General features: G+C 48.2%; 1 protein-coding gene across 10 annotated transcripts in view; it reads right to left on the bottom strand.

Annotated features, from left to right (window-relative positions):
• GRIP2 (glutamate receptor interacting protein 2) overlaps positions 1-13,806 on the bottom strand; it is a 246,199-nt gene that overhangs the window by 13,234 nt on the left and 219,159 nt on the right. For all 10 annotated transcript variants that reach the window (XR_010833891.1, XM_067002992.1, XM_067002984.1 and 7 more), the window contains exons 15-20: positions 10,061-10,127; positions 9,083-9,228; positions 8,647-8,791; positions 4,162-4,301; positions 2,779-2,955; positions 257-410 (exon numbers count right to left, since the gene is read on the bottom strand). Coding sequence is in view for 9 of the 10 variants with exons in the window: in XM_067002992.1 (XP_066859093.1) it covers positions 257-410; positions 2,779-2,955; positions 4,162-4,301; positions 8,647-8,791; positions 9,083-9,228; positions 10,061-10,127 (829 nt within the window). In the remaining variant the exon portion in view is untranslated. The remainder of the gene's footprint in view (positions 1-256; positions 411-2,778; positions 2,956-4,161; positions 4,302-8,646; positions 8,792-9,082; positions 9,229-10,060; positions 10,128-13,806) is intronic.

Below are 13,806 nucleotides of genomic sequence, written 5' to 3'. Positions count from 1 at the left end.
GCCCTAACTCCAGATATAAATGTCACCTGGCCATGGCAGACGTGCCACAGAGCTATGCCCAGGGCAAGCTGGCAATGTGGGGGTGGTTTGACAGAGCAGATCAGCACCCCAGCACCCCACCCCACAGCTGCCTGATGCCAAGATGGGGGCATCACTGGCCCTCCCCACCTCTGGCCGATCTGATCCATGACATTCAGTGTCCTTGCACCCTCACGTTTGCAGAAGGCCCCACCTGCCTCCTCCCTCCCCTCCGTACCTGCTGGGCTTGTCCCAGTCATCTTCACTGAAGCTTCCATCCATGTAGGGGTAGTTTTTCCTGGGGTCCCCAGGAGGGGTGCTGCTCTTTTGCCTGCTGTGTCTCCATTCGTGTGGATGAAGGGCAATGCCCGCAGCCTGAGGTATGTATGTACCTAGGGAAGGCAAGCAGCGGGGAAAAAGAGGTTAAAACCTGTTTAGAAAACTGAAATGGAGTAAATCACACTGAGCCAGGACAGTTTCCTTCCCCAAAACCCAAACCTGAGGCCATCTGGATTACACTCCACTTCTAGTTCAGTCTTTCGAAAGGGGATATTCTTCTCATCTCTTCTTGCTTTAACCAAACCAACTTCTCACGATTAAATGGACCGTTAATATAAAACCAGACAAATTTCACTAAGTTTGCCCCCAAGGACTTTCCCATACTGCAAATCCCAGATGCAAAACCAACACTTGTCACAAGGTCTCCAAGTCTCACGAGGAGCTGCCTGGACAGAAACCTTCCAAAACACAGCATTCCTCAGCAACGTCAGTGCCATGTGCAATGGAAATAAATCTCCCGAGTCCCCTGCCTACCTCCTCCTGCCCATTCAACATTTCAGAGAAATCCCCACAGCCCTTCCAAGAAACATCATGCACTTCCATCACACGCTGTGCCAAACGAACAGGAAGAGGTAACGGAGAAACACATAATTAAGGGAGACTTGACCTCCCAAACAGCTAAGAGCATTGGAAATACCCGAAGACATTGCCAACGGTTTCTTTGAAAATGCCAAGGCCTGTTATTTCACTTAGCTGAGTGTTTCCTCTGTGTGTTTTTAAAGGTTAGGCTGCTCTGGAGAGAGCCCCAGAAAAGGGCCTGCCAACATTTTACAGCAGTCGGGAGCATTCGCTGTTTGCCAGAGCAGGAAAACAAGGTCCCTGGGTGCAGGTCCCCGCAGTCGGCAGGCAGGAGGCTGGGGCTGGGCACAGGGGGCCAGGGACTGCAGGGACATGCGTGTGGAGCTGTCACTTGGATGCCACCGCTTCCACCGCCTCCATCCCGAGAGAAAGGCTGGATCCCTGGGATTCAGAGCCACCTGGTGGCATGTTCCCACCAGGCCCAGCACAGCTCCCTTGCTCAAACACTTGCCTGATTGGTTTCCTAAAGCTGTGGATGAAATTAAAACCCGGGAGGCTGCAGAGCCTCATCTGGGGGTTTCCATTTGGAGAGTAAACCCCAGACTTAGTGTTTCCCAGGACACCCTGCATCCTGCCTTCCCTACCCATCCCACAAGCAACCCTGCGTCTCCTCACTGCCACCAGCATCCCTCTTCCCAGCCAGCACCAGCACACTGCCACACAGCAAAGTGCAGTTACCAGGAAAGATCAGACAGCCCCTGAAGCAACGTCGTCAGCTACGGATGTGGGGTAACGGCATCAGCCCCACTCCTGGGAACCCTGTGTTCAATCACTCGCTCTCAGTTTACAGGTAAAAGCAATTGCTTTGCTAAATCCGGTGTCCGATTTGTGTTAACATCCAATTAGATGGAGAAGGATGGCAGCATTAGCAAGGCCAGGGGATTCCTTCTTAACAGAGCTTCCTGTCACAAAGGCACTGCCAAATTAAGACTTCAAACCAAGGAGGATGCAGGCACGGTGGAGGTGAGACGCTGGCACAGTGCTATCCTTTCAGCTTTTCTAAGTCAGGCTGCAGTAAGCACAGGCAGACACCTTGCTCAGTACACTGAAAGCACTTTCCAAGACCGCTCCTGGAGCACTCCTCCTTGTTTTCACATAATATTCAGGACAGCAGTCTTTTCACCAATTTCCTATTGTGGAGTTGATTCAGGGTTTTGTTTTGTTTCAACATGGGCTAATAGTAACTTACATCACTAAATCTGAACTGGAATAACTATTTTCCAGTGCTTTCCTCCAAGTGAAAATCTATTCCCACGACTAGAGCATCCTCTATCCCAATTCCATATGTCCGCCAGAAACCACAGCTGAATAAACCTGGACTCCAAGACATGTGTTCATCTGATCACTCACTAGAGAGTTAGAGATCCTTTCTTGCAGTATTACCTTAATTATTTTGTTAAGTGAGTGCCTCTAGTCACAAGACGTTCTTGTGGATTTTAAAACATCCTGAAGAGGATTAATACATTCTACATGGCCTCTCTGGAGAATTAAAAGTGAGCTATGGGCCAAATATTTTTTAAGACATATGGACAGTAAATACTTCCCTGGATTACGTGAATTATGAAGTGTTATAATGGTTTTGAAAATGCTGTGAACAATACAATGCCATATAAGCCAGAAGAAACATGCCAATAAAAACCTAATATATATATATATATAAAAACTCAGAGCACCACATGAACACATTTTAAAATACATTTTGTTCCTTGCTGAAAGCGAGAAGCTGTGCAAGTGCAGTCAGACCACAGTCTTTGGCTCATGTTTAGTCTCTAGACAGACTTGGATGATCAGTCTGTCTTCGCCTTGGGCCAGAGACCCGTGAGAAAAGACACCCTGTCTTACCTTGGCTTCCATAACCAGCATCAATGCCAGAGCCATCCCAGGACTCCATAGCACTGTCCACGCTAGGAATTGTGGTTGAGTATATCTCAGAGAGCTTGCTAGTTTTCTGGGAGTCCGTCAGTTCATCTTCAGGGTCACTCACTTCATTTATACTCCCAGACTTCTTGGGATAGGGTTCTGAAATCAGAATAAGCTGCTTTAGCAGGCTCAAAGAACAAGCCTCAGGGAAAGGCTAAGGTAGACGTGGGAGCAAGCCCAGGTACAGTACACGTCCTGAAGAACCTCTTCAGCTCTTCAAAAGTAACTGGGAAAGGCCTATGCATTACAGTTAAAAGCCATACTCTTATACCAAGCTGAAGGAAAAAGAAAAATAAAAAACTCTGAATTTTTAGCTCCTTCTATTCCAAGAAGCCTCCATTTTTCTAAGTTTCGGCAAGATTCCCATGACAACACAACCCAGTCCCAAACTACCACAGCTGAATTTGTAATGCTCTGTCAAGACAGTACAACCTCAGATCAATTCAGGGTTGATCACCACCTCCCTAAGAGTCTCCCATGCAGTCTCAAGACAATGGTGGAACTCCTGGATCTGGTATTTTGAGGCTGAATTTCCCCTGATTAGTGATTGGAAAATCGAAAGCTGGATGCAGATGATGAAACTCAGGCCTTCCCTTTCATTATTTTAGTAATAATAGGCCTTTATTATCATTACGTCAAATTCCCTTTCAGGCAAAAGCTATACAAGGAATTCAGCACAAGCATTCTTGTACTGAATATTTTAAAGTCCTCATTGATTAGATATCCTGTTAGCCATCCACACCCTGGATCTCCAGCCTGCAGAGCATTAGCTGGGATAAAGAGGCCCTTTGAAAGTCTGCATTTTGTCAATGAGGACAGATTATCTTACCAAACAAAGGCCAGTGTTCTAAAAGTCCCAATTTTCCAACCATTCAGAAGATTGCTCATCACGATTAACTCAAGATTACCTTGAAATTTCAATTACACCTGCTTCATTCTCAGAATGATTAACAAGTCTCCAACTGGCACTTGCGCGTCAATTATTTCAGCAAGTGGCTGTGACAGTGCTAAGTGTCAGCAGGGGAAAAAAGAGTATATCAGAGCAAGGATCAAGACACTTGGCTTCAGGAAGTGAGTCTGAGGTTTCTTGAAGAGGGATCAGTTCCCAAATTCTACTTCTAATTTGCTAGGTTGCCTCTTCCTGCCTAGTCTTCCTCTATAGCTGCATTGCTATACGTTTACCAAACTGCTTTGAGATCTACAGAAATGTTATGATTAAGAGTGATACTACTTTTCCAGAAGCAATACAGACATCCCACGGGCCACTTGCATCCCCCCCACCCCAAACCAGGCTCCCCAACTCACTTTCCGTCTGTTTCTTGATCTTCAGAGTTACTGTCTCCCCCGCCATCTGCAGCAGGTGGATGGCTTCGCTCAGCGGTTTGCCCTTCAGGCTCACGTTATTAATTGCTAATATTCGGTCACCGACATGGATGGCTCCAGTTCTGGAGAGAAAGGGTGCTGTTAGAAAGCTCAGAGAGGCAAGCTGCCTCAGGCCATTTAATTCTCAGCACTTTAAACATGTCTCAGGCTCCCCTTGCTATGCTGTATACTCCTGACCATCACTTGTATATGTACATACATATATGCACACAAATGTATGCACACCTTGGGTCCCAGGCCCCTCAGCAGCTGGGACTTCAGGCCAACTTACATTTGAAACTCTTCAAAGCCATGAGGATTTATATGGTAAAAGCACAAGCACTTCCAGTGTGAGATACCTACAGGTCGTCACACACGGAACTGATGAGCATGTTTCACACCGATGGACAGAATTATGAGACAAAGCTAAACGAACAAACAAACAAAACCCCAGCCCAACACACAGACTGTGAACGCAAACATGAGCTGAGCCAGTTGTAAATCAGCTTACGATATCTTTTAAGTCTCCCCCCGTGAAGCTAGACCAGTGTGCCACATCCCAGCACTGACTTTTGCTCTCGGATAAATAAATCCTTAGGTTCAGCAACAGCCAGGAATGAACTAACAAGTCACGGCAATTCTCCTCCTCCTCCTCCATCCTTCCCCTGGCATCTGCCCACAAACATGGTCTCACTTTACCTCTCCCCGTGTTTGCTGCACTGCTCAGGGAAGAGCAGGCAGGGCAGGACATGCTCATTGCCAGATCTGGCAGCCAACACAGGACCTTTTGCTCGCTGCTAGCTGTGCTGTGCTCACCACACACACACTCCAGCTCCCCAGTGCAAGCACACGAGAGCAGCAATCCTCTCCTCCAGCACTGCTGCGAGGTTTAGCTAACAGGGACCACAGGGACCTCACACGATCAAGGCAGGAGAAGATGCAAATCTGCATGGTCATGTCTTTTTGCCCATGGCAACGTGCCTCTCTCCAAGGTTGTATCTAGTCCAAAGTGGACTGCTGCTCCTGCAGAAATGGGATTTGATATACTATCACAGGCAAAAGAGCTACTTGTCTTTCCCCCAGATGTGGAACTTTAGCAGGAATGCTGCTGTGAAACATCTACTGTATGTAAATGTAACCAGGAAACGTAGCCAAACAGCAGACAGAACTGATCAGCCTGCTGCTGCTGCTAAGATATTCTGACAGGTTGTCACGACGGTCCCGACCAGCCACTAGATGTCCGTCTTGTCCCACCCAAATCAGCCTTAAAAAGCCCTCAGGGAAAACTTGAGTATTCAAATAAATTATAGATCGCACTGCAACCAGGATATGTCTTAAAAGTTTCATCCACATAGTCAAAAAAAATCAAGCTTAACTGCTGACACTTGAAATGCGATCCTGTGCTGGCTGCAGTGGCTTAGATTTGAGGTTCTCCCACTGCAGCACTGAAGCAGGAGCTGATCTTTCATGGGGACAAATCTCTTCCCCACTGTGCCAGCCCAACCGACCACCTCAGAACAACACAACTGCTCTGCGGAAACCGTGAGACTCCCTCAGCAGGGAAAACAGAGAAGCTGTTAAAGAGAGGAACCATTCAGCCAGGTGTTCCCTTCTGGGGAAAGTAAATCAAAGTGCAGTCCCCCCAGCTGTCCATCTCCAGGCACTCCTCTGGGGACAAGCACGCAGAAGCCACACAGGAGTGTCAGAGAAAGCTATTTCTAGCAGACGACCCCTGTGCCTCTCCATCATCACCAGCAGGCCTTGATTCACCTCAAACAGCCTTAGGAGCTGCATGCTCCATGCCCCTTCTTGCCCGACCGACACTAGAAAAGCAGAATTGAGCAACAGGTAAGGTTAAAGGAGTAAACGGGGCTGCAAGCACTCTCCAGAAAGTGCTAGAGGAGAGGTGACTGCATGCACGTGGCAGGGATTTACCTGGGGCATGGGCAGTTCCAGCATCCCTTTTTCCCCTTGTAAACATGGTCTGGTGCTGAGCGCTCCTGGACAAAACCTTCTTGCAGCCACCCACATCTATTTGACCAGGTGGCATTAGAGGAGACTGTTGAGCCCTTAAAAGCACTTTAAAATGTCAGCGATTGCTGAAAATTGCTCCCGGAGAACCATTAAACCTCGACCAGAATTGAACAGTATTGGCCCTTTCCCCAGGAAGGAGGAAAACAAGTCCCATGGTCAAGGGTAAAGCCACAGGCACTGAAGGAGAGGAAACAGAGACTATGTGGAAGAGAGCCATCACCTGACACTAACCGAACAGCCTGAGCTGCCTCCGTACGGTCCTATAGGACGGGACACGTACAAGGGGAAAAATGCTCAAGGTCAAGATAAAACCCAAGTCATCTGCATCTGAGGCTTTTCGGCTTAGACAGCCTGTCACCCGCTGTGACAGATGTGTGACAGCTCCTAGAGGACACCCTGCCTTCCCCAGCACCGAGCGAGCCGCCAGAGCCGCAGTGCAGACCTTCGCCTGTGCCTCTCTACAGGTACGGCCCGGAGTGTCCCCCTTATCAGATGCCAGGACCCAGCCCACCCCACAATGTCGCTGCTGAAACATGTGCTTTGCTCCAGGAAAAGCCAGGCGCAGCTTTGGGTTTAACTCCTGACCTTCAGAAACCTGTCACGCCCTTGAGAGCACGGGTAAAAGGGTGCCTGTGGCACAGAGATGGGTAGTGTTGACAGGAAAGGGGCAAACTATTATAAAACTAAGAACACCCCTCTTCCCTTGACAAGGTCAAGCCACTCCTTTCTGCTACTCCCAGGAGAAAAATGTGCACCATCTCAGCAGAAAAATATGCACGTTCCTGCAGGCAGGCTTCATCCCAGTGCTCCTCACCGTCCCTGAAAGAAGCCAAGGTTACCTGGAGAAATCCCCACGCCGCGCTGTCCCCGCACTGCTCCTCTGTGCAGGCACTGTTATTCCTCACCCTGCTACAGTGAATGCGCTGAATGGCTCTGTTGCTCTTCTCAAAAGGCTTTTCATTCCTTGCTGCGTGCCAGTTCCTGATCAAAATTCAACAGCACCGCAGCACTTGCCTGCACTACTTTTCTCCGCAGAGCAGTCACTGATGTGCATCCAAGTTCGAAGGAGGAACAGCCACAGCACTGCAAAGGGAACTGAGAGCAACAAGGGTACAAAACCATCTACTGATGCCTGACAGCATCTGGGTTTCCTGTCCTGAACCTCTCTTGTGCCGGGCTGCAGGTGCAGTGCAGGACTGCTATGCAGAAAAGCCTCGGATACTCCAGTGCTGGCATTTTCTAGTGAAAAAAAGACTGAATCCTACAGAGTTGGGCGGTGACACAAAATCCCCAGAGAGAAGAACCACTGATGACTGAGCTCATCCCTCTTCTTTACTTCTTACTCAGTTTTCTGTACCAAAGGAAAGCAGTGGAAATGTGCAGCACTGTACGTGCTAAGAGCTCGAGGAACCTGAGGCAGAAAGACGCACTGAGCTGTGTTACTGTTCAGCTCAGAGGGAGCTTGGCCTTGAACCAGAAAGAAGCAAAAGGGCAGATCTGAAGTCAAACTTTGCCAAGGTCTAGCACTTCACACCTATTTGTTCAGAGGGTTTTTGCTGCCTGTTAGACAGCACAGGGTAAAGCAGCCCTGTGAGAAGCATGAGTCAGGGCTGCTGAAGTGATCTATTTACAAGTCACAGCTACCATACAGACAGAATAATTAAGATACAGCGCATGACTCAGTTCCACCTTATATTCTCAGCAGTATCCTGATCCTTTGAATCCCACGCATGCACGTATATTCAGACACAGGCACACACACACAGCCAACCTCGCCGGCTGCTGAAGTTAAATCTGCACCTACACTGATGCAGTATAAAGGTCCGCCACTCTCAGGCACACCAGCCCTGCACTGAGATACCTCCACATGTAACAGAACAAGCAACCAGCAAAGACAGGTTGGAAGATCCCCAAAATCTGCAGTTTCTGTAGGACCCAGTGCTGCCATGGCCATAAGCTGTGGTTTAGCAGCAGGTGAACCCTGGCCAGAAGGATACGGTGCTTTCCTGGGCAGGCTGGGCATTCCCCATGTAAAATGTAGCATGGGAAATCAGACTAGGAAGTACCTCAGTGGAAGAGAGGCAGATAACCACATTTTCCCAGCTGCTGCATTCAACCAACGCACTGGATCTGACTCTGCCAGAAGTGCCCTGCTTTGAGCCTCTCTCATTGCCCTAACGGCACAGTCCTGACCAGCCCACACGTCCTGAACGTGGGTCTGAAAAGCCAGACCAGCAAGGCTGCTCCTGCTTCACAGTGCGTGGTACCTCCATAGCACCTTTCCTTTTTAGCAGACAAAATGGCTAAAACACTTAAGAAGAGTTGCAGAGATGGCTTTGTAAACTTCAAGACCCCTTCCCACATCAGTTCAACCCCTGTGTTCCCAAACCTCACCTTTCTGCCAGCCCTCTTTTTGTCAAGCCTGAAATGACGATGGGATCGAAAGGTTCCTCTGTCCCAGAGATGGTTATTCCCAAGGGCCCGCCGTATCGCTTCAGTTCCACTGTGTAGATAATAGCACCGGTTGTCTCCTGTTCATCTGGAAGAGAAAATGGGAATGCTGAGGTTTTTTCATTTGCCATATGAAAGAGGTCATAGGAAAGAGTTGCAGCACTTAGAAGCAAAAGCCTTCAGCCTTCAACTATGCTCATACCAAACAGGATTTTAACCTTCCAGACTCCATTTAAGGGCAGAATAACAAAAATAGACTATAATCAATTGGAAAGTGGTGACCAGACAGGCAGAAGCCCTTATCTTTGTTGGTTTGCACTACCTATTGGGAAATGTCATTAAAGTGGACAGGCACCAGTTTGCATCAGGATTTCTGTACCAGAGTTATCTTCATCCTTTCTAATCTTCAATTTGACCAGGTCTTCACATTGCCTCAAAATCTGCACAGCATCCTCCATTGAGCAATTGTCGAGTCGGATGTTATCAATGGCTAACAGCTTGTCTCCCGGCTCCAAGGTGCCAGTTCTACGGGGAAAGAAGAAGAAAACTAAAGTACATTTGTATTTGCCTTTCAAATCCCGCAATGCATTCAGTTCTGCAGTGGTGATGACAATATTAGCTTTTTCCTCCCCTTTATCTTTTCTGGGAAACAAGTGTGAACAGAGTCTGGGGCAATTATAACTTCCACAGAAGAAGTTTGCGTAAACGTGCATCAACCCAGAACAAGGCAGGAAGATTACTTTGCTGCTCTCACCTACTTAGATATACAGCCTGGGTAACCTAAGGCACTCAAAACTGCCTGATGCTTAACTGACAAATATTCTACCTTTTCTGGAAACTCATGTACAAGCAGTCTTAGAAACCAGCCCTCCAGCAGCATTAAATCCCCCTGAAAGCCTTGCTATGAGGTGTTGGGATCAGAGGTGCAGTCAGCGAAGGCTGAGTTATTTGCACAGTTCTCCACCAGCACCCACAACTCATTCACTCCGCTCACCTGGGCAGGAGCTGAGACGTAGCAAACTACCTGATGAGCCGTTGCACCTTATGGTATAGAGATGTATGTGTATGAAGCCCTTTAGCACATGGTCTTAGATACTAAACATTCATCTTCTAGAGGGTCTGCAGACCCCTGAATCTGCCCTGGCCATCTTCTCCATTAGCTCAACTCTATTTGCTTCAATAAAGACAGTTTTTATTCCAAACCCTACTGTGGTCTAAGAAAACCTCTCAGGCTGACATCTGCTTGAATGCTGGCAAAATCCAGACCCAAGTGCTACTGCTGGGACATCTTTCTGCATCTCCTTACTGGACTGGATATTTTGCCTTGGGTTTAGCAGGCAGGAATTTCTGTACTCACCTATGCGCTACACTCCCCTTCTTGATGTCAGAGATGATCAAAGGCTCCCCAGGCTTTCTGCTCGCAGCTGTAAAAGAGACAAATGGGTACAACGCTCAGTCTGCTACCCAGGAGGGGAGTGGTTAATGGGGAAAAGGAGCTAGGAGGAAAGGGAATTTATATTCCTTTGACAAAACGGTGCTTCACACTTGAACTCTGGAAGCCACAACAAGGAAAAAAAAAAAAAAGGAAGCAAATCCCTTCAAACGTTTGTTGGTTGTCCTTTAAGGGGAGCCTGCGAGGTGTCCAGCAGCAGGAGGTGATGCTGCCCAGCACTGCTGACACCCCCTGGCTATGGCAGGGGTCAGGCATTAGCACTGCTGCCTCGGGAGCACCTAGCTCAGAGCTGTGGCTAACACAAGCCCTTCTCTGGTCTTGAAGTAAAGCGGCCTGGGAAATTTTCCAGGTGGAAAATAACCCCGGAAAAATTGTTTTCCAGTTGTTTCAGCTCCCCAGACAACTTTGTTATACAACTGGGTAACTCAGGGCTGCTCTCAGCTCTGGAGCTGGGGGTGTCCAATCTTCCTCTCCCTCCCCAGCCTGAGAACTTTTTCAGCCCATGAGAGATGTGAGGACGCATCTCTGAGAGCATTTGCATTTTCAAATTTGCCATCAAGACCTGCTGCTGTTCTTGAGAAACCCAAGAGAGATTTCTGACTTGACTCCCTCCTGACCTCCCTGCCATCTGCATGACGAACAGACACCGAGAGCATCCCCTCCACGCCGCATCAGCCCTCCTGCCTCGCTATGGGAATGGCATTATCTCATTTAAAGCTGACGGAGCTGCTGTGCAAAAACTGCGTGGGAGGGAAGAAACCCGCAGCATCTGAACATATCGGGTGCAGGTCAGAGATTACAGCTTCAGAAAAGTGCCTGGCATCAACCACAGAGATCCACCTGCCGGAGAGTGCCCCACAAAGTCAGACATAAAGGAATAAGCCCTTTCTCTTACCAACATCTCTGCTCTGGCTTTTTCTGTTGTTTACATTCGTTTATGAGATTTAAAAACATACATACTTTGCCCATCACCTTTAAGGATACCCTCTCGCAGATATAACTGGAACTTCTGCACCGAACAGCACAAAAAGCCAGCCAATTTCAGCTGCAACACGGCCGAGTATAGAAGTCGGGTCAGACAGTGAAGAGCAGACTGTGACTGATTTTGTAACAGTCACAGCAATGCGACTGCTGGATGATACAGAGCCGGGAAGAATTATTTTCCCCATATCTTACTGGACCGTGGTGCTGGGCAGGTTTGAGCTAGGAACTCATGCTCAGCTTGTGGCTGTGGGTCAAAGAGAAGCAGGGGGGCTGTGGAGGTTGCCTGTACTCAACCTGCCCGTGGCACAGAGCAGTTACACCAACACGTGCTGGGCAGCTCAAGAGGTGGGAAGGAGGCACGAGGTGCAAAGGCTGATGTGGCAAAAATCAATGCAGAAACACCCGCACTGGCTGAGAAGGGCACGCACCATGGACAAACAGCCCAGGGGATGGAGACGTATGGCCCCCTTATCGCTACTGCTGTTCTCTCTCTGAACACAGGATGTGGTTTTGCTGCCCAGAGGTGCACACGGCGCTGGTCCAAGTGGCAGTGATGGGAGACCCCGAGAGCTCACCCCTCCACCCCAGCCCAAAGGTGCCGAGCCCTGGCACGCAGCGCTGCGTGTTTAATCGCTGCCTAGCCTGGTTCTGTCAAAGCAATCCAGGTTAGCACAAATGCTTTTCACTGTGAGGCTTGTTTATTAGGTTCAAAGCAGAGGCGGCATGACAGAAGGGGGTTAGGGAGAGAGCTGCAGTCCTGGTGGAGGGCTAGGGGCAGCCACCTCTAAACCCGACCCAGGCACTGCTAGGACAATGTGTCTGGAGACTGCCAAGACTCAAAAGAGCAATGAGAGGGGGAGGAAGAACAATGAGGATAGAAAAGCAACATGCCTCAAGCTCTGCAGCACACATTTATCTCAGCACCTGCCTTACAGACCCTGCGACACCCTGGTCCTGGCAAGACCCCGTCCTTCTGCAGCCCTGCAATAGGTGTCAGCACCGAAGGCAGCACAACTCTTCCCAGGGAAGGGAGTGCTTTGTCCATTAGGAAACAAAACAAGTTTTAAGGAAAAATCATTGTGGGTTTTAGGGTGGGTTGTTTTTTTTTGTTTGTTTGTTTTTTTTTTGGAAGCCATATTTTCCAGACAGATTTTCTTGAGACCTCAGTTAAATGGAAGAAAGAGGAATGGCATATCCTTGTCCCTACCATCAGAGCATCCAAACTGTGCTTTAATACGTGGCAGCCCTCTCTTTTAAATAACCACTTAGTATGAAATTGAAAGGCTGTATAAAACAGTCATTATTAGTCAGTACCTACAAGGCTGAAGGGTAAGTTAAAGAGACTTAATGAATAATCATTCTCTCAAGAGGCGTAAGATACAAAGTTAAGATAATGAAATTTCAAAGCACTGAGCATCACTTGCTGTTCAATTTAAAAACCAGTAGTTACAAACTCCAGTCACCTGCCTTTGGCATCCCAATGCCCTTCCTCATGCCCCAGTGCCCAGCTGGGATTTCTGCTTTCCACCCCTCAGCTGGGAGCAGGCTGGCTCCAGCCATGCTGGGACACACACTGCCAACAACCCTGGGCTGCTGGAGCAGGGTGACGACCTGCCTGTGCAGCAGCTGCCCTCTCTACGTGTGAGAAAGCTGCAATTTCACCGAAGCTGTGACTCACTCTAGGGGCAGAGGCATTAGGTTTGTAGATTCCTGGTGAGATTCTGGATAAACCCTTTCCAATTCACTTGCAATTAAAAAATAAATAAAAATCAAAACAAACAAAAAACCCCACCACTTTAAACTACATTATTATTTAGAGTCGTGGTGGTTGGAGTTAGGACATGTGCACAGGTGAGTAAAACCTCTTTATCCATTCAGTTCTGCTGTCCATGTGGTTATTTCTCTTCAAAGAAATGGTAATTCTTGGTCTTGGTAATTCTGCTTGCTGGAGAAAGATGTGGTTCGGACGTCTAGCCTTGCCTCCAGGACTTGCTTTCCCATCCGTAAAGTGGAGACAGCAGCAAAGGCAGCTGAGGGAAGAGATGGATTGAGACAGAGGCAGAAGCTGGAGTACAGAAAGTCACACCTCCTCTTTGCAGGCACTCTGGTTGTAGCCTCCATCTGCCTTCTGGTGGAAGCATGCTCTTTTTCAGATGGATTTGTATTTTTGGTGGGTTTACCAGTACAGAAGATAGTTTAAATCTGCTCCAGTGACCCAGAGAAAGCTCCATAAATAAACAGTTGGTGAATGCAGAAGCGTAGGGTGGGGGAGAAACTCACCATGAAAACGCTGCCTGGCGGTGGTGACAGGGCAGTGATAAAAAGGTGAACTGATCAATACTGTTATTTACTTTTTATAAATTGCTTTCAGTCTCTCGCCACCTCTGCTGGGATTCTGGCTCACTCGGCATTTACTCTCTGATGGATGACAAGGCCAGAAACACATGTCCTTTCTGTGTTTTTAATAGAATGCATAGTGACTCGCATCGGTAAATTATTCCCCTCCAAGGAGCGCAAGCACATATCTCACACGCATCAGCGCTTCAAACGGTTATGAATGCCCTTCGTTATTGATCACGCTGAAGCAGCACTCTGCCAATGTGTAATTAAAGAACTTGTAATAATGCCATACAAACCCATTTAAGAAAGCAAATGTTTATAAAGGA

This window comes from Anser cygnoides, chromosome 10 (assembly GCF_040182565.1).
Source record: "Anser cygnoides isolate HZ-2024a breed goose chromosome 10, Taihu_goose_T2T_genome, whole genome shotgun sequence".
Taxonomy (NCBI): Eukaryota; Metazoa; Chordata; class Aves; order Anseriformes; family Anatidae; genus Anser; species Anser cygnoides.
This window is presented reverse-complemented; position numbering and strand designations above follow the sequence as displayed.